This window comes from Amblyomma maculatum, chromosome 3 (assembly GCF_055883805.1).
Source record: "Amblyomma maculatum isolate TAMU_Amacu chromosome 3, ASM5588380v1, whole genome shotgun sequence".
Classification (NCBI taxonomy): Eukaryota; Metazoa; Arthropoda; class Arachnida; order Ixodida; family Ixodidae; genus Amblyomma; species Amblyomma maculatum.
Window position 1 is genome coordinate 135,488,809 of NC_139346.1, and position 21,245 is coordinate 135,510,053.

A 21,245-nucleotide genomic window follows, 5' to 3' on the forward strand; every position below is an offset into this window, starting at 1 on the left:
ATTTCATAGTTCCATGAAGCCCCAGCAGCTCCTCTGCTTACATCAGGCGAAAGCTGAGTCACATGCTTAGGTGCGACCGCAATGGGAAGCGAGGGCGTGGCAGTGGAGAGCCACGTCGTTAGGTGCACTTGCCGAGCCAGCGAATCACGCTGTTGAGAGCATACTTTAATCATGACAGATGCGCAATGAGATCACCTTCAGCTTTGCATGCGAGAAGTGGATATTCCGCTTTAAAAAAAAACGCTACATTTCCTCCCGCTGCAGCGTTTTGGAGAACGACGTTTTATACCTTTCAAAACTATCGGTTTATTAAAAAACTCATCTTCGCATATAAAGGCAAAAGTGTAATAAAATAGAAACGGAGGCTGTTCACTGCACTTTTCGTTGGTATTACTCCAGGTTATCCTCTTTACTTCAAGAAACTAACGGTATTTCTCAGTGCTTGAGTGAATTTCCTACGACGCAGCTTTCGTCATAAATCGGGTAAATTTGATTGAAGCCGCAGAGAATAGAGAAGATGAACTCGCAGACGGGGTTACTATGTCTTAGTTCTGCTTCTGTCACCCAGATGCTGCAGCCAGCACCTGTGGAAAAAACGAATGAAATATGCTATCAAATTTTATGGAATCGTGTGCGATGGTATGCTATTCTATGGCATCATAAATTGATGTTAACCTTCTAATTCAAACAGAAGAAGAATGAAAAATTAAACTGATGCAATAAAGTATGAATTGGTTAAATTTCAACCCATTATGGAAAGGAAAATTCTTAGTTTGCTCTAAAACAAAACGTACTCGTAACATACGTTTGAGTAGCATGATCACAGAAGAAAGCTGCAAGTGATAAAATAACGTAGAATTTTAGAAAGAGAAATTATCAATGGAGCATTTTTACAGTAACTTGCCAGTGAGAAGCATCAGCATATATGTTTTACGAAAATTCAAGGTTCATGCTTGATGACATGTAATTCTCTCTCCTTGCAAAGGCAATAAATGAGAAATCGTTAGTTCCCATCAACACTGGTTTTCAGCTGTGTATTTTGGCAGAATTCATAAAGACATACTTCTATCATAACCCAGCCACTATTTGGACAGCAAGGTTTTACACATTTATTAAAATCAGCAGTTTGCTTTTTACGAAATAGAAAAAGAAAGAGTATGTTCTGCGAGGAGCGATAAGATACAATGTAAGCAATGCTTCCGGATTGCGACAGATACATGCACTGAACCGATTATTTTCCATTGTACTGCTCCACAAAGTTTCCAAAATAATACTGCTTGTTTTCGTAATGAAAGGACTCGTTTAGAGTATTTCATACTCCTCAGAAACCGAAATACAGTGTGGAAAGGCTAATTCTTAGGAACAGTTGTCTTTAAAACTTAGCCAAAAATCTATTAAATGTAATAAAAGCGCTTTGAAGCTGCCCACTCACCCTCATTTATGTACTCATGTCTAACAACTTTGCACAGCTTACAGTCGCGGTAAGCAATTGTCAAGTTGAAGCTGACATCAGGACCTGGAACCAAAAAAAAAAATAAAAACAAAAGAAAAGCAGGCTAGACCCTTTTTAAAACACACTGTTTGGAAAATTAGCTCTCAGCATTGTATGCTATAATACAGCACTTTCAACGCAGGTGGAATAGCAATTGAGATCTATTGACGCTGTTTTACATGCTCTCAAAGATGCTCTCAAAGACTTTGCACTTTGTGATATTTTCTGCTAATTTGAAGCGTATGTTGCTGATTAATTCTGACAAGATAATTAATAAAATTCTTAGAAAAGAAAAATAATTAGTTGTCGAAAATAAGCATCAGTTACAGCGTTATCGAGTAAAAAATATTTTTGACCACGTGGTAACTCATCGCTATTTTAATTAAAAGTAACGGGTAAGCAGCCTTCCTCTCCAATAAGCAACATTTCCTTTGCACTGAAGGATTTCGCGTGTATAAAAATATTGACTGAGTACCTAGTGAATGAGGCCATCCCGAATGTATAAATATGGATTCGTCGTGTGAACAATAAGCTGACCGACTGACTGAACATTTTGCATGAGCGAAACAAAGAATGTCAGGGTTAGCGCTGCCGCCTTGACTTGGTCGATGATCTTCCGATGATCGTCATGATCAGTATTAAATATTGATGCTTCGCAATCCTCATTCGTAATGTCGGTTGTGGTGCATTTAGGTGTGTCAGATGAGCTTCAACTTTCTACCCCTGTGGGCTTGGAAATGCGTGCACACTAAGATACGCCACCTTTTGATACGGCCGTTGGTATGAAAAAAAAAAAAAACTTAATTATTTTTCCCCTAACACCCTAGCGTAACAGCCTTTCAGGACGCCCTAAACCTTCCATGTAAACCTTCGCTCATTTGGAACTTGCTTCCTGTTACATGTCGCTTTATAAAGTTGTGAATAAATTCTTGTGTCCTTATAGAGAGCTCATAGTTGGCAGAGTTATATTACACCATATTTATAAAGCCACTCGTGGATACTGATAACACGTCTAGGTTATTTTTCGACAACCCTGCGCAAATGTCTCCCTCCCTATTTCAAAAGCTCATGTTTTGTTTTGCTTTTCTTGGAATGATAATTTCGGATAATGAATTCGTGACATTTTGAAGTCACCTAATCCGCCAATCACAGTGCCTTTGTCAGAATGAGCAACTTTATTGCTAGCAGTTAACGGGCAAATCTTAGCATATCAGCTGTGCCTCTCTACAGGTATACACTTGTAAATAAAAAAGTAATGAAAATTAGGGGAGGCCGCTGAAAGAAGAAAGGTAAGTGCAAGCTTGCATCCTAGATCTAGACAAATATATTACGGTTGCTTTGTCGCGCAGTCATAAAGCGAGGGCGAGCGAATCGGTTGTAGCATATGTCATCAATCAAAGTGCCTCTGAATCGCCGAAATAGTCAGAACATGGTGGTTTTATGGCATCCATGAGCGGTTTTCTGTGTGTCTCCCAGTCCAAGTTCCAAAACTAAATGCTGCGTAATTGTTTCCTTTATATGGGATTACAGCGATAGGACCAAAGTAGATGTATATATGGGCTAATGAAAGGCATGTTCGAAGCTTACTTACTGTCGATCAGCTGCACTTTGATGACGTTGTTAATAGAGTATCCCGGAGAGGGCAAGAACGTGAACGTAGCGTTCCTGAAAAAAATGAGTAAAATACGTCCACAAATTTACTCTCCTTAAGTGCGCACGTTTTACTAGGAGCTGGGGTTTTGGTTGATTAATGGTATGCAATTCAAACAGCCTGCTTTATGGGGCGCATATGTATTCCCTCTTTGGATTTAATCGCCCCTATGAGGTGATATCTGCCAATTCGAAAAAACTAATGATAAAACTGTGAGGTTGGAGTTAAGGCACTCCTTTAGCAGCTTTAGGTAGCAAAGGGAAGGTTTGTGTTGACTCCGATGAGGTTAAGCAAAACAAGTGGGAGTGCCTTTTTCAAATATTTATTGGCGATTAGAAGCTCACTATGGCGTTCCGGCTTCATGGCTCAAGCTACTGCGGATTCCATCATGGTTCCTTTATCCGTAAGCGAAATGTTTACCAAGTGCTCGGATGACATATACATTTTACACTGGATTATGAACAGCAATATTTTGCTGCCTCTTCGCTCACAGTAATTGCAAGATGAACATGCCAGTAAGGTTCAGTTACATGCATGAACAATGAAAGCAAAACAGAGAGATGAATACGAGAGTTTTCAGAACTTAGATTCCGGTAGCAAGTTTCACAAGCTTCATGCCCGCGTCTGCTGTTATTTTTGTTTCTCTTTATTCTTCGCAGGAAATTTTACGCGCCGCACACATCGTTCTCAGCCGTAGTACTTTCAACACCAATAGAAGATGCCATGATTCATCATGTCGAATGCATCACGGTGAAGTAAAACCTTTGAAGTATCGCGCATCGGCGCTTGGGGCTAATTGACAATGTTTCTCATTACAGAAACAGGCGGTTACTCGTGATCTGCAGGCGGCAAATACAGAATGAGTAGTAAGGCCCATAGAAATGTTGCGGAAGACGACGCTGGCGTTTTAAGCCGCCTGAATAACCCAAGGGTGCGCTCTCTTGCTGCTCTACTTGTATCTCCCGATACCTATATGAAGCGAGAAGGGCTGCTCTACTGCACTCATCTACTATCTGCCCTGCGTATAAAAATCTCGCTTTGATATTAAGAGATATTACATCTATATTTTAAGGTTTTTTGTTTAACCTACTGATACTGTCTTCAATATCAAGCAGAAATTCATATCTTTCCACAATACCTATCTTTCTAGGATTATTACATACCGTTTACGTAAGGATAACCTACTCTCTGAAAGACCTAGAAGCAAGTGTGGTAAGCAAAGCCTTGATAATCAAATTGCGACCCTGTACAATAATCATGAATGTCTTTTTGATATCGCTGTAGGATGTACTAGTGTTTCTGTCTCAGAAAAAAAAAGAAGATACTTTTTCCTCCAGTATAATTTTCAGGTAATATTGTATTACTCCCGTTGCGCAGCTACTGTTCATGTTTTCATACTTTTCTTTCACAGTGCATCTAATGTTTCATTCTTTATATACTTATTGTGGAAAGTTGTTTTTTTATTGCCAAATACTTGGTTAGTTCGTTCGGTTAGACCAGGGGTTCTAAAAAGGTTTTTTTTTTTTTTTTCAGGGAATTCCAACAGCGAAGGAACGCCCCTGCCTCAAGCCGTCATAATCACGTGGCGTTGCTTCTTCCGTCCTGGCTTTCTTTTTTTCTTAGTAATATTTAGGTATTTTTGTTTTCTTCAATTTCACAATCAGCTTTTTTTGTTATTAAATGCCAGCTTCTCACCCATTCTGAGTCTTTTAAATCGAGTACAAGAACAGTGCACTGTGAGCTCGCGGAACCCCCGGGTTGCGCGGAACCCATTTCGAGAAGTCCTGGATTAGACTATTGTGTAATTATCAGCATATCTTTCTGTAAGCACGTTTGCTGTGAATTTGCTTTTGCCTGTCAGGCACCCGTTACCACGATGTGTAATCCGGTGTGATACTTGCCTTCCCCCTGTAGCCTCACCTCAGGGTCATACTTGCAAATGTGGCCAAAAATATTGCTGCAACTAATACAACCTGTTTGAACAAATTAAAAGTGCTGTTTAACGATCTTTTAATGGTGCCAGACATATTATAAAGCTTTCAAACTTGAAATTAGATGTGGTTTAGATCTTGAGTAACACTAGTTGAATTGCGAAAGCAATGGAGGAAGCTTCTTTTGCCTGCTACATTATTTCAATATCACGCCATATCAATGTAAGCTGCTATATTATTGGGGACACTTAAGCTGATCCTTTTAGGGTATGACGCGACAGCGCAAGCAACCAGCCCACATATAAAGTCACGCTTCAACCTAGCCGTATGGACGTGCCTGCGTGTCGCAGGGGTAACGAGAATGCAAATGGTTCTGGCAGGCTGATTCTGATATCAACCCTCCCATATTAAAGGAACAACCCGAGTTGGCAGCTCCTGCCAGTAGCGTAGCCGTAACGTGAATTCAAATGTCATGGCAGGCTCATCGAGGAGGTCGAGGAGCGGGGGGTCCACGGGCCACGGACCACGCGACGAGCGGTTAGACCTGACGTAGTATTGCTTTGGCAATAAAAGATGGTAGTAACTATACGACGGGCCATAGTCCGCTGAGCGCTTTCTTACTGTGCTGGCTAATAACAAACATATACGGAATCTGTTTTCTATTAGCAGAACTGCGCGCAGGATAACGAGATAGAGTCTAGAACAGATAGACGTAGTAATTAGTCTGTGTCTTCTTGACTGTGTCCTCTTAGCCTGCATCTGCACAATGTACCATGAGGCTATGCACCACGTGGCTCGAACCAATCGATATGTCCAATGACAGGTATCGCAACTACAATTATCTAATGCGTAAGGCACACCTGGTTATGCAAGGGTTGGTTTAAAGTTCTTGCAATAATAATAACCTCCATATTAAGTTTTGGAGCGCTATTTGAGCTTAGAAAAGCAAGAGTGCAAATACTAATAAATACGAAAAATACACTGCGTGAGCGGAATAGTTTAGAACTCACGATTGCTAAAGGCCTCACGCAAAGACAGAAAGAAACTTCTCGAGAACGTCTGAACCTTTCGAAGTATTTTGCAGCGCCCTGCTTCCGCATACGCCACAAGAGGTTTAGAGCACTTTCAAAGAGGACCTATGCGGAGTTGCGCTTCCAAATGGCGGCTTCATTGCGCCTGGTTGGTGGTAGCTTCACGTCTTTGCCGTATCAATGGGTCTGATAACTATGTCGCTCTTTATGATTTATTTCAATGACTTCTTTGATGGCAACATACTAGCATACTTGAAAGCAACACTGTCGAAACAGTTCTCGCGAAAGTAGGTGATGCGGGTCAGCATAGTTGGAACGCGGCACAGCTGCATGAAATCGAATCCACATGGTGCGATGAAAATATCATAGCAAAAATGAAAATATAGCCTCCATGACGCCGAAAAACAGAGCACAATTTTTGGTATAAACGTAGTACGCTCAACGTCACATTTGACGCCACGTGGGTACTAACAATCACTTAATGAATACACTTTCCCTCATCAGCGTGCACTGACATGGTGTGCTGTGCGATGTCAGTGCACGTTAAAGAACTCCAGGTGGTCTAAAATTCCGGAGTCCTCCACTACAGCGTCTCTCACAGCCTGAGTCGCTTTGGGACGTTAAACCCCACAAACCAACCAATCCAACCGTCATCAGCAAGATAGAGACCATAATGAACGCGCGGCAGGTTTTAAATGTTTAAAGAAATAAAACAAATCGTGGAGGTTTGTGTATTTGTGAGCCAAGCTTCACAAGCATTGACAGCCGCACTGACTAGCGCCGCTAAGATCTTGGCGCGTATTCGTGCTTCATACGTTTCTAGGAAACAGGCTAGTACTGTCGCTCGTTACTCGACGGCCTCCGTAGCCTGTCTGGCGCGGCTTCGGTGTCTGTCTTTAGGCAGATGGCCTATTTGTATGGCGTTTTTTTTCTCTAGGTTAAGCGAAGGAGCGGCGCATATGGAACGTAACGACGGTGTTTACTACACAGGGCAAGAGGGCTTGAGTCTGACCGTCAAACTCAGCTGGGCTTGAGTTTGACGGTTCGTGCAGCGGCATGGCAAGCTTGCTAACGCCTCTGGTAGGATCCCCTGCTAGGTGTTCCGATTCGGCTATCTCTTCCCTTCAGTTTCGAAGTGAGTCCAAATTAATCATAATTTTTTTCTTGTCTATCGAATATAATTCTGTATATAATTTAGTCTCATCGTGTGGTATAATTATATTTATGATGGGTGCATGCGCATCCAATCGCCCCCGTGGTTACGTGCCATCATTAGTAGTGATAGAATGCGGCTGTGGCATAGTGCTCTCATGCCTGGCCACGACCAGAAACAGGACGACGTGTGCTGCGCATCGCTAGATTAAACAGAATGCGCCGCACAAGTACGTGGCGAAATTTGTGGAACGCATTAGGTACTAAGTCCAAGAATAACTCGAAATAGAGCAAAATTCGCTAATGAACGCAGTAGATCTTACACTATGTAAAAATGTGTCATCAGACCCAGACAACAAACACAGACACATCGTAGCCCACGCGTCGCGTAATCGCTTTGTGCGCTCAGTTGAACGTACTGAAATAGGCGCAGATGGCCGTTGTTTCCCTGACATCCTTCCATACGTTGCTCCTCGCGAACGAATTAAATTAAAATATGAAACAGCGTACATGCATTTACACAGCGGCAATCTAGCCCAACAAATATCTGAGCACTGCTTTTTTTTCTTTTTGTTAACGTAACGGCAAGCTGCGTGGTTTTCGCTTTCTGAAAAATTCTGTGTGATATTCTCTACATTTTTCAAACGTATATGGTTATAGAAACGAAGAGGAATGCAGGACACAGGTGCGGGCTGCGGTATTTTGGTGCATATTACCTGTCCTGATATTACGAGAAATACGCGCACTGACCTCGGTCGGAATGAACCGCTTTGAGGTCGGGCCAGCTGGAGCACATGCGGCCAGTATAACAAGAAAAAATAATTTGGCGGGCTTCAAAGAACCAGTTTGTCTCTCTAGTTGTTTGGCAGACCTTTTATACAGAGTCAACTAGTTCAATGCTTCAGAACCTTCTTCATTAACATAACAAAGTAGCTAATGGATGTTCGATCAAACGCTATTCCAGCCATCCTCGTCCATCACTCTGTAAGCTTTGACACGCTAAGAAAAAGTTCACTGAAACGAGTCATAATTAAATCTCATTGAACTACAATACTGTTGCATCTGTTGCCGAAGCAAAGCCGTAACGGACTAAACATAAGTCCTTTGATTAGATAAAAACTCTCGGCAGCCTGACTGTGAAAGCAATCGTAATTTCACGTTTTGCGCAAGTGTAGCTAGAGGTTTTGTAAAAGATGCATTTTATTGTTTATTACAGGGCCACTGCGACGGTAATTCGCATATAATTGCTTTCTTTCGGCGTCGCATGAGGAAAATGATAAGCACTATCGGGATTGAGTCCTCAAGTGGGACTACAATATACTGACATCCAATGTTAAAAGTTTTCAGTCCTAATTTCAGATGTATTGTTACTACATCAAATATGAATGCCGTAAGCATGGAAGGAACGGTGGCCACTGCCGTTTTACATTGTTGTAGACTACATTATGCAACGTTCTCACAGCGCCTTCTAAAAGCTTTGTACCATCGTTTAAGTACAAATTTGCATTAGAATTAAGGCCAGAAGCTTCGTCTGTGACCTTTATAAAAAAGCTAAAAGTGGGCCCATCCCTTCTTCTTTGAAATGCCGCATTTTGCACGGCTTTATATTAAAGTTGATAGTTCCTTTACATGGGAGCATTGCCACCTGAAGACCGGAAGTAAACTGTGAGCCAGAGCCATGGCCAGTCTGGTCGTTGTGTAGGCGCACGGCAGTCTTACGCCGCCGCATCCGGTTCGTCGTTGTCCTATAGGGATTTAACAAAACTAAACAAACAAGACAGTGCGTAACTTCTGGAACAAATTTTAGAGCGAGCAAAAAAAAAAAAAATGCACGGTAGGCCAATAAAGATGCAGGGATTGGGCTAGCTGTATTTCAATATATGCGATTTCTCTCTACTTTTTTACACCTTCTCCTGGCTATATTGGAGCGCGAGACTGTTTAATTGCGCATCCACAGAAACTCTTCCATTTAACTGCCAGGCTATTAATATTGCGTTGCCTAACCTGAGTCATCCGGGTTTCATAACAACGCAGCACATACAACTGGTATTGATACCATCGAACCTGTTCCCAACGATCTCACGACAAAAGCTTCCAAAGGACTTAAGAAGACGCAAAGGTGGACGTAAACATCCGAACAGATTACTCGTATTCGTCGAAACCAGACCTTACCGAAGTCAGAGGCAGATGTATCTTGCAAAGCATGTCAAACGAGGACGGTTTCTTTCGCGAGCTATAAGTACAGAGTCGGCAAAGATCATAGTGTGTTCTTGTATGCAATCTTTCTTTAATGGTATTTTATTGCTACATTTAGGGTTCGATGTGAAACCTGTGGCACCACTACAACTATTTTCAAGCATCTTCACTATAGATGGTTTACAACACGATTCCGTCACGTTCGCGTTCATGGTACTGTCGCGAATAGAATAAACGCTTACTGAAATGTGTAAACGCTATTTTTTGCCAACTCTGGTTGGTTATAATATGCGCATTCATAGATGCCTGGTAAAGTATGCCACTGTCGTGGGGCGCATTTTTTACAAGCGAATTACATCACTTCCTTCTCAATGCCGTCATTGTGAGACATCATCAAAGGACGCGGCCTGCATCGCTACTAACTGTGACAACGGCGTGGGATGAAAGAACTGTTAGAAGAATAAAATTTTGTGACAATGACGGTAATTGATGAGACACGGCGAAGAAAACGGCGGCCGCTGTTATGAAGTCACGTGGATGTATGGAGGCATTGTGACGGCTGTACTATTGCTCTCAAATCTAGAAGTCAAATCGTTGGAGTAACGTTAGTTATGCCAATATGTAGACTCGAGTGCTTGTAGTGACAGCTACAATACGCCAGGTGCGAGTAGTCAGCGTGGCTGCGCCGTGACCTTTAAGCAGTTATGGGTTACGTTGATGGCAGGCGGCAGTTGGCAGCTGACATGGCCTAGCACTAACTGGACGTCGGGTTGTCAGACATTACGTCTGGAAGGAGCTGTCAACCCTGGTTTCTATCCTTTCACATGAAAGGGTGGCATCAGAATCAGCCTGCCAAGAACCTTGCATAAACTTCACCCCTAGACCACGCAGGCAAAGTCATACGGTTTGGTTACAGCCGAGCTTGCAACACCCGCCAGGGCTACTGCATGGAGCCTGAAAAATCATAACCATATTTCATTTATTGCTTACTTAAGGGCCCTAAGGCGATACATAAGGGGGGGGGGGGGGGAGGGTTGTAGCTTTGTAAATGCCGGAAAAATGGAAATAAAGCACACACAGAAAAGCAACAAAAAGAACTACAATGTGCAACACACTTGAGAACTACGCTTTTCCTGTAAGATTTCAGCAGACAATTATACAGCACTACTACATATGACTGAAATAACAAATCAAGCAATTCACAAAACAGTCGATATCTAAGTGCAATAAGCTTTTAATTTTTCGCAGAACGTTTTGCGATCAGTGTATCGAGCGATGACCTTAGGCAGCGAATTCCAGAGTACTATTGCATTAGAGCTATAGCAGAACTCGATGCTTTACCTAGCCTAGCCGCGTGAAGCAATCGCTACCTACTCGGTTTAACCAAAAATAAACGACATACATTTTTTATTTTTTATAGGTTGTTCAAAGGCGTGGGGCCTTTTATTCTTGAGGTAACTGCGAGGTACTATAGAACACTTTTGTGTGCATGTTGAGGTAATGGTCTACACGTTTGGAGCATCAGAAAATTTATTTTAAAATTTCCTGCCCTCGTAGCCGACAGTTAAATCTCCCATAGTAAACGTATGTTCTTAGAGCCTCAAATATATAATGAGGCAAAAGTGGAATTTATATCAATTTTCATAAAACTCTCAAAATATATAGCCCAAGCATCCGATACGTAAGAAATCATGCCCCTGAACTTTGTCCTGTGCTCACGAGTAAATAAGAGTCTCCATAGAAAACAAGCAAGGCGCATTCTTATAGATTTGCTAGGCAATTGTGGTAAATGTATGGTATTCTGATTAATATATCGATAGGAACGTCTAGGCGTCTAGTAGAAATTAAACTTTTGTTTCTGAAATTTGTCCTGCACTTACAAATGTAAGCAGAGCATTTTCGAAACAGCAAACACTAGAAGCCTGCCGAGTAAAGATCTGTGTGTATTGATTGTTATTGTGACATTAAATATGCGCCGAAAATTACTTTTGAAAATACTTTTCTAGAAACATTCAACGTTTCTGCGCTTGATACTTGTGCAAATTGTAAGGCATAGCTCGGGCTCACCGATGTATAATATTTCTTTAAAACACTGCTAAGTGCCATCCTAAAGTCCCCGATGAATGCTGGTGAAATAAAACATGCGCATATTACCGCGCCATGGAGACACCCCGAATACAAGACGGTACGAGAATTCGGGGCTATTTGCGGCTTTTCAAAGCCGATAGAGGCCGGATGTTTACTCTCGCAGTATGGTGTGTTCCCGAAGTCGAAGAAAACTGACAAATGAGCTTACACAATTCCTTCTGGTGGGTACTTGAATAGAATGATAGCTGAGCCATTTACAAAGTCTCCAGTTTCGTAGCTTGAGACGCACTTGCTTCTGCCACCAAAGTAGGGGTCGAACGGAAAGTCTCTGTAGAGAAGATGCCAAGCTTGCTCCAACGGGAAGCACTGCAACAAAGTTGCACAAGTTTTGTTCTGAGCACAGCATTTTATCAACCGTTTAGAACGGCTTGCAGTGATACTGCCATTTTGAAAGAGAGCAGCGTAACGTACACAAGAACGCATTTTACTTTGCGCTCATCCCCACTCCTGCTCGCTTATTAATTATCCAATTTTTAATGCCTCTGTTACCTCAAATATCACAATAGTGTATACCAGTAGGCTATGTGAATGACCACGCTATATAGATGTAAAGCCTCATTTGAACCGTGCCGCCCGAACGCGACGACTGCGTGTACTAGTAGTAGTGTGCCTGGCTCTGAACCGAAGGGCATGTGCAGCTGGATTGCTATCCTATCCCCCAACCTTAAATGCGCTACCCTAAATCGATCCGCTTCAACAATGTCAAGTGTTATTGTGTCGTACTTCACGTAACCTAAATTACGATTTAGAGCTGGGCGATGTCAGTTGTCACCAACCACTTGTTGAAGCCATGCATTCAATTTTCCCTGATAATGCTGATGCGTGAATTTCTGTTGGACGTGGCCTTTAACGCTTAGCATCAATATTTCTTTTGAGATGTTTGACAACTGTATAAAGCTCACATAATTTATTTCAAAGCGGTACCTAAGTGCGTCGCTATACAATAAGGTCTTCTAAGTGTAAGTCAAATGAAGAGCTAGGTACGAAATTTGTGACTACTGCAGTACAGACGAAACAGAAAGAAGGCACGACCAGCAAATAATAGAGTACTTCACAATACAGCTCCTTACTGCGTTGGCAATAAATCGGTGATTTTTGCACAAACATCTAATGATGTCACGTGAATCACGTGAAGCCACTATGTAGGGACGACCATTTTTGATTGGGAAGAAATGCGAAGTGACTCAAATAAGATAGATGGCGGCACAAATTGATGGAAAGAGGCAAACCGAGGTGGCCAATCCGATTAAACGGTGCGTGATGCAGATGTTGGGATATGATTATTCACAGTGTGAGTGCTGGAACAAAACGAAATTGGTGAAAAGTGGAACGCCCTCTCCCCTAAATATTTGTGGACAGAATGATGGCTGGGCCATTTAAAAAGATTCGCGTTTCGTAGCTTGAGGCGCACTTATTTCGGCCACCAAAGCAGGGGTCGAAATCGAAGTCTCAGATGCTATGCTTTCTTCCACGGGAAGCACTGCGATAAATCTGCAGAAGTTTTGCTCAGAGTGCAGCCTAAGCACCTTTTACAATGGTGCAATGGTGCACAGTCGTACTGCGATATTTAAGAGAAACGCGACGTAGACAAGGACTGACTCTCATTTCCGTTCGCGCACATTGCTACTCGCTTACAAACTAACGCGTGCTTAGTACCTCTGTTAAGGCGAAAACCTTTATTGCCTGATTGTTGTCGTCAGCAAAAGTGTTACGGTTTTTCGGCGGCTCTGATTGATCGAGGCGGGATGACGTCATGGAGGTCTCTACCAATCACAGTGCACCACCACAGCATGCACGAATGCGTGCCTTTTATGGCCACATGCCAATCAATGATCGATTACTAATTACTGGCTTTATTATGACTAAATAAGTAATTTGTAATTATTGACTAATTACCTAATAACTACTGATTACTGACAGTTGCGTTATTACTTATCCACTTACTAATTAATGGCACGAACCCGGTAAAATTAACCACACAACAGTAAACGTAACAGTAAACCACACAACAGTATAACTGCGAAGATACAAGCACCATAAATCCACTCACAGAATGTGAAAGAGTAGTCGTTCGCTTTACTCGTAGCAGCATTCATCGCTGCATAAGCAACAGTCCCGTAGCAGAATGTAGCACTCAGGCTTTCAGCTTTCATCACTTTAGTCGCCAAAGTGTCCTCGTATTTTATCTCAACCATCACATTAGAGTGTAATAGTAGGCCGCCACGTGATGTGCATGCCCTCCTCATGTATAGATGCAAAGACCCGCTTGAACCACCCTATCCGAACATGAAATCTGCATGTAGCATTAGTTGTGTGCGTGTCTCATATTCAAGTAATAAAAAAAAGTTAATTGCCAACCCATCCTCCCACCTCAGATGGGCTAACCGAATTGGCTCTCTTCCAAACTAAGTTGTATTATATTATATCGCTACTTCACATAACCTGATGATGATTTAGTGCACGGCGATATCATTTGCCTCCGAGCCAGAGCCAGGCCTTCGATTTTCGCTGAGAACGCCGATGCCGGAATTTCTACAGAACGTGAGCTTTAACGCTATAGCGAGTATATATCTTTTTAAGCGTTTATAAAGCACATATTATTAACTCCACATTGATACATGAATGACTCGTTACACCAAAACGCCTTCTAAATAAGTATTAGTCGATTGGTGAGCTGGCTAGTGAAATATTGAATGCTTCAGTACAGATGGAAGACTGAAAGAGAAAGCACGAGCAGCAAGAAATAGGATGCTTCACTGTTAACAACCTTATTGTGCTTGTAATAAGACGATTGTGGCAAGCTTTCCAAGATATGGGAGTTCCAATTCACCTCATCTGTCTCCTCAGGAACCTGTATGAAGGGCAAGAGGCCACAATCAGAACTGGGCATGGTCTTACTGATTGGTTTCCGATTGAGAAAGGAGTGAGACAAGGCTGCATACTGTGGCCCCGCCTATTTAACCTATATGCACAGTGCATCATGAGGAAGGCCGGTCTGGAAGAGTCTTCAGCTGGAATGGAGATTGCTTGAAAACGTATCAACAACCTTAGAAATGCGGATGATACCACTTTATTGGCAGCAAGTGATGTGGAACTCAAAAGACTTCTGATGCGCGTACAAAAAGAGAGGGAGAAGTTTGGGCTTAAACTGAACATTAAAAAGACAAAGATCATGGCATCTTGCCCTACTAAGTCCTGGAGCATCAAGGGACAAGAAGTGGAAGCTGGGACAGATTTTCTCTTCTTGGGCTCCAAGATTATCCAGGAAGGAGACTGCAGCCATGAAATTAAGAGACGCCTGTTTCTGGGAAAGAGAGCCATGGCTAGCCTTGACCGCCTAGTAAAGAGCAGAGACATTAGTCTGCCAACCAAGATCCGTATAACTCGTGCTATGGTCTTTCCAGTTATGATGTATGGATGTGAGAGTAGGACTGTGAAGAAGGCTGACCGCCGAAGAATTGACGCGTTTGAATTGTGGTGCTGGCGGAGACTCTTGAGAGTTCCTTGGGCCGCCAGAAGATCAAATCAGTCGATATTGTCGACCATAAACCCTGACTGCTCATTGGAGGGTCAAATTCTAAAGTTAAAGCTCAGCTACTTTGGTCATCTGATGAGAAGAGAGAGTCGCTGGAGAAAGATTTGATGTTGGTAAAGGTTGAGGGTCGCCGGAGAAGGGGTAGGCAGCGAACGCGATGGTTAGATGGCATACTTGAGGCACTGCAGATGAAGTTATGTGATGTTAGGAAGACAGTGATATACCGGAAAGCGTGGCGTGACATGGTCCATAGGGTCACGAAGAGTCGGACACGACTGAAGCACTGAACTGAACTGAATACGACGCTTAGTTTCGCACAAACGTATGGCGGTGTCATTTGAGACTCATATGGAAAGACAAAAATTTTTGAAGGGAAGAAATGGAAATGGACAAGAAGAAGATGCTATGATGTTTGCATGGATGGATGGCGGAAGCCAATCGCGTTGGCCATTCAGATTAGGCAGTGGGTAATATAGTTGAGGGAATGCGACTTGTCACACTGTGAGTGCTCGAAGATACCGAGTTTGTTGAAGAGGGGTATGCCGTCTCAAATATTTATTGGTGAACTCCACTCAGGCGCCCGATCACAAGGTCGGAACCCATTATACACTGGTGCTGCTCGATGCAGGGACCGATATGACGACCGCCTGCAAGTGTGATCGCCTCCGATATTTATTGCTCCTGCACTGGTACTTCCACTTCACAAAAAGGCCGTGCTTTGTGGGGGCTGGAAAGGTGGATATGGCAGGCGGTGTAACAGTGAAACTCTTTTATTGCAAGAGAAATACTACGACCCCCAAAGCGAGACCTCGGGTGGCCGCAGCTACGCCATGAAGAGGCTACTATGCCGTGAAGAGGCAGCTACGACGTGAAGAACCGTAGCTACGGTCTCATCACAAAAAAAAAAAATCAACCAGCCATGTCATTTGAATTTGCGTTACCCCTATGCCAGCTGGCAGGAGTTGCCAGCTCGCGTCTCTCCTTTCATATGGGAGGGTAATATCAGAATCAGCCTGCTAGAACCGTTTGTATTCTCGTTACCCCTACGACAAGCAGGCTTGTTCATACGGCCTGGTTGCAGCGCAGAGTTTATATGTGGGCTGGTAGCTTACGCTCTGCATACCCTTAAAGGATGAGCTTAAGTGTCGCCAATAATGTAGCACCTTACACTTATGGGGCGTGATAGGGGAATAGTGTAGCACGCAAAATAATATCCTGCCATTGCTTTCAACTAGGGTTAACCAGAGCTAAACCACCACTAATGTTTAGTTAGCTACCACGTTCCACCCTATACCAAGTTTTCAGCCCAAAGGTAACGCAGAGAGTTATGAAACGGAAACTGTTAGGGGATCATTAAGGGGAAACTGTAGCATTAAGGGATCGGAAGCGCTCAGAGTGGATCAGAGAAATATTTCGAGTTATCGATACTCTAGTGTAAATCAAGGAGAAATAGGCATGGTAATTCATGAGGTGGAAATAGAGGATAATCGATCTTCGAAAAGTGTAAGAAGTTCGATACTGAGGGAAGCAAAACCTAGCAAGGGATTAGAATCGATATCCCTAGAGTGGTCCTTAGCCTGCAGGAGATGTGATCAGCTCCACTAGTTTCCTGGGTCCCAGTGCCACGAAATTCATCCTTCTCCCGAGAAATTTCTGAATACAAATCCGCATTGTTCTGAAGTTTGTTTGTGGCGATAGCTTTATTGTGGCGTTTCGCGATATTCTCAGGCACTGAACCTCCAAATAACGCTTTAGCACTAAATATATTGGCTAATATTGTAAGTACATTACTACTCATTGTGCTTGCCATGAAAATCTACCTTTTTATTTCTTCCCAAGTAGCACAAAGTGGGCTATGACATGGGGGCCCGTGTTGGGCCCGTGAGGGCAGCCCACACGGGCCCCATGCGGGATTTGCAACATGTACCCAGAGGGGCCCCGCGTGGGCTGCCCAATTTCGCCGCGATCGGTCCCGAACTGTATCCGCGTGGGCAGCCCAAATGGGGCTGCCCGCATTCAGCCCAGGTAGGCGAATGTGAGCAGGACACCAGAACCATTAATGGCTCCCACGTTTGTGCAGGCAGTGACATCCATTGATCAAGGTTTTAATTTTTAGGCCGATTAATCCCTCCAATACCTGAATTGTACAGGCGCGGGATTTGCGAAATCTAGTTGACCCACGTGCTACCCTCATGGGTTGAATCGGGATTTTCAGGGCTGGCCAAGTTCCAATAATCAAGTGTGAAACATTAGGCACTATTTTTTTGCTTGTATGTTGCACTCAGTAATATGAGAGAAATTTATTCCCAACACTACAATAATATGGGCTGGCCCACATCACCCCAACATGTTGGTCTGAATACTTATTTCGGTGCTGCGTGCAGAATAGTAATGCCGTAGGAAACATTTGGAGATCTTTCAGTACATACTCGTAAAGCGGAACAGTTACTGTTGCATATTTTCTGTCGATGCTGCATAATTAACGTAGTTTGTAGAGTAAACATATATAGTCTTTATTCATTGCATAGATATGCTTAGGACAGTTATGTGAAACCTCGAGAAGAGGCAATTAGTGGCCGGTATAACATGATTTACATAAATAAAATGGTGCCTTAAAGATAGGATGGAGACGTTTCAGAGCGGTATGCCCGCCTACGGCCAATTTGGGGCCTACAGCGGCCTTTCATGGGCCGCCCCAATTGGGCTGACCTTATGTTTACCGCATGGACTACGAATATATATTGCATTTTCCCGCAAGTACCCCAAGAAATACCCGTGTGAACAGCGTGGTGGTGTGCTCGCTTTTCGGTCCGGCCGCAAACCATGTGGGACCTATTCGGTTTTTGCGTGCGCAGCTCCAATCGGTCTAGCCCGTCATCTATTTGCTTTAGGCACACATTTGCATCGTATCTCCCCTAAATTGCCCCGCAAGAGACCGATGCGGGCAGAAGCGGGAAAGAGTTATAAAAAGGTAGATTTATAAAAAGGTAAAAGGTAAAGGTGGTGGAGGTCAATCTATTCGATCCCCTGTCACAAGCTGGATCTCCGCAGCGGCCGCCACATCGGAACCACCACGATGACTACCGACGCCTCTACCTCTACAGCCACCGCACCTGCTGTTGTAATGGCCCACCCCCGTGACCCCAGAACCTTCTGCGGGACCGACGACGTCGACGTAGACGCATGGCTAGCCCTATACGAGCGCGTGAGCAAGCACAACAGGTGGGATGCCACACTCATGCTCGCGAATGTAATATTTTACTTGGCTGGGACCGCGCGGGTGTGGTTTGAAACCCACGAAGACGAGTTAACATCTTGGGATATTTGCAAACAGAAGCTGCACGGCCTATTCGGAAAGCCTATTGGCCGCCACATTGCCGCCAAAAAAGCGCTCGCCTCTCGCGCCCAAACGTCTACGGAGTCTTATCTCACTTACATCCAAGACGTCCTGTCTCTATGCCGCAAAGTCGACCAAGGAATGCCTGAGGAGGATAAAGTCGGCCACATAGTAAAAGGCATTGCCGACGATGCTTTCAACCTCCTTTTATGCAGGGATTGTTCCACCGTGGACTCTGTACTACAAGTGTGCCGACGTTTCGAACAAGCGAAACAGAGGCGCATATCTCTTCGTTTCGACCGTCTACCGAACACGGCTGCAAGCTCTTCCTGTGTCGATCTTCCGCCTCCTCGACCGCCAACTAATGACACTACTTTGACCCGCATCGTCCGCCAAGAACTCGAGGCAATGACTCCTGCAGCTTCACTTTCGCATACCCCCGCAATACCTTGGCTACAATATCACTCATTCAGGCTGTTGTTCGCCAAGAGGTTGCCAATATGGGTCTTCCTTCTACCCCGCACCTCCACCAAGGGATGTTACGGGAAATATTTTACAGTACGGCAGTTGTCCACACCACTGAGGATAATCACAGCACAGCACTCGCACAGCAAAGCACTCGTCTGCGTCGTCTTCTTCTCAGAGTCTGTCGCACTTCTTTTTCGTCAGCACGGCCAGCGAATACCGCTCAGTAACAATATACCCAGGCCTCGGAAATTATTTGCATTTTGTCATCTTTCTCTTCGTATTGCTTGCAGCAAAACAACGTTAATCCCCGGTACTGGTGCGAACGTTTAGCTGAAATGTTCCCTTGTTTGCCGTTTATGCTAAATAAGTTTTCCTTTCCCTCTATCGGCACGCAAAGAAGCATGCACGTCTTAATCAATAACATTTCATACCGCAAAGTGTGCTTTGTAAAACCGAGATGCTACCGTCTCCGCTTCTCTTTCTCAGCCCCGGTGTTTATGCTGTGTGAAGGTTATTTGAAACGATGTTCATGAGCATTTATATTACAAGCGGATGTCTCAGCGATGCTCGAGCTCTAACATTCCAGCGGCTTCAATGTGTGTTGAAATACCTGCTCACTCTAATCACGACATGTGAAACCCCCGTCACGACCGCTCGCTTTGTAAGCGTATTGTAAGTGACTTTGGGTGTGCCAAGCAGATATATGGCACCATATAAGAAGCATAACATCCAGAATTGGATGATGGTTCATTCTAGACACTATAGTGCAGTTGACTGAAATAATTAGCACCCTCTGGGATTAAATAAAAAGTGCTGACATAGCAAAGCACAAAAAGGCGTTTCTAGTTAGAGCCGTTAGAGCCGTTAGAGCCGCCTTACATTGTAATCTATTATTTTCTCTTGCGACATCAGATTTTTGGGTCAACGTATGTTAATTAGTGGCCGAGGAATGGCTCCTAAAGTCATATTTAAAGTCACGTTGCGTGAGAATGGAATGCATTGTCCTTGTTCTGGCTCGTATTATTCGCACGTGCCAGTGCACGGAAAAGAAAACACAATACTCATTTTTGTGCTGCCCTTACAACCCATTTGCACTTGTACTTGAGAGACAACCAGCAGTAAGCCTCTCACTGTGAGCTCAAAAACGCTTCAACTAGGCACAAATTTACCTAGAACCACGCCCCTGGAGATTTGTGATTTTGACATCATCAGTATCATCCAGTCTGCGCTCAAGTGCATATGTTAGACTTTGTCGGGCTGTCTAATTGTCAATGGTGGCCTGGAACAGTGAAGCTCTGACGTTATCTTACTGGAGGGAAGATGACAAAACTTCCACGCACTGTGCAATATAAGCGCATGATACAGAATACAAGGTTGTGGTAAACGAAACGAAGTCCTCCACTAACGAAACTCCGCAGGACTTTGCAATGCGAAATATTACAATATTCCGATCAACAACAATAAGCAAAGCGAACGTTACCTCTGCTTCGTCTTGGAACCGGCCTAGAGATGGATTCAATTCCAGGAAACGCGCTCCACTTGCCAACGGTACAAAGCTGGCGATGTAGGAAAGCGCAAAGTACAGAGTAATCATTGTTACGTTGAGCGTATTCCGTGGCTTTCTCCTCTGACTAATCACGGCCGCTTATGAGGCTGTTGCAGCATTGACCGCAATCACGTGAATGTAGGCAAGCGCGAACATACGCATACCACTGAAATATATTCTTTGTGCAGTGCAATAGCATGAGGGAGTAATTAAGGCACTCGTGTCCGTCATATCCGACGTCAAAACAAGGGATGTCGACGGTACGCGAAAAAATTCCGAGGGCGGGCAAGCGTAATAATGTTTTGTGAGTTAAAAGTACAATATACTGGGTTGTCAAAATCGCGGCCTGGTGTCAACTGTGTAACGGATATCTGAAAACACTAAGACTGCAATGTGCGCTCTTGCTTTTTTATTCGCAAAAATGAACAGCTGCAATCATCACTGTAAAGTTTCTGTCGTGAACCGCTTTTTCTTTGGCTACTCACGTCTGTGAGGCTACAGGCATCAGTGTAAAAATGACGCTGATATCTAGTGAAATGTGAGGGTAGCATTAAGAGAAAATATTAGGTTGCCGTGAACACTGGAAAATATTTCGTGTTTCGAGGAGGATAAATATAGTGAGCATGATCACCATTTATTAAAGACTCAATACAATGACAGCCTGAAAACGTTCAAAATATTTGGTTCGGGTTGTTTTGATTATCTCCAAATACATTTTTAAATGCAGAAATCTGCAATTACAATCAGGCTACTCAATT

At 43.6% G+C, this 21,245-nt stretch overlaps 1 protein-coding gene across 1 annotated transcript; it reads right to left on the reverse strand.

The window, feature by feature from the left end:
- Positions 1 to 435: 435 nt before the first annotated feature.
- Positions 436 to 20,535, reverse strand: LOC146196143 (uncharacterized). The gene is made up of 5 exons (XM_084596930.1): positions 20,422 to 20,535; positions 11,750 to 11,907; positions 3,084 to 3,157; positions 1,433 to 1,516; positions 436 to 584 (listed from the first exon to the last, which is right to left on the reverse strand). Exons 1-5 carry the CDS (start codon positions 20,533 to 20,535, stop codon positions 436 to 438), a joined length of 579 nt encoding a protein of 192 aa, XP_084453056.1.
- Between the last annotated feature and the right edge of the window lie 710 nt (positions 20,536 to 21,245).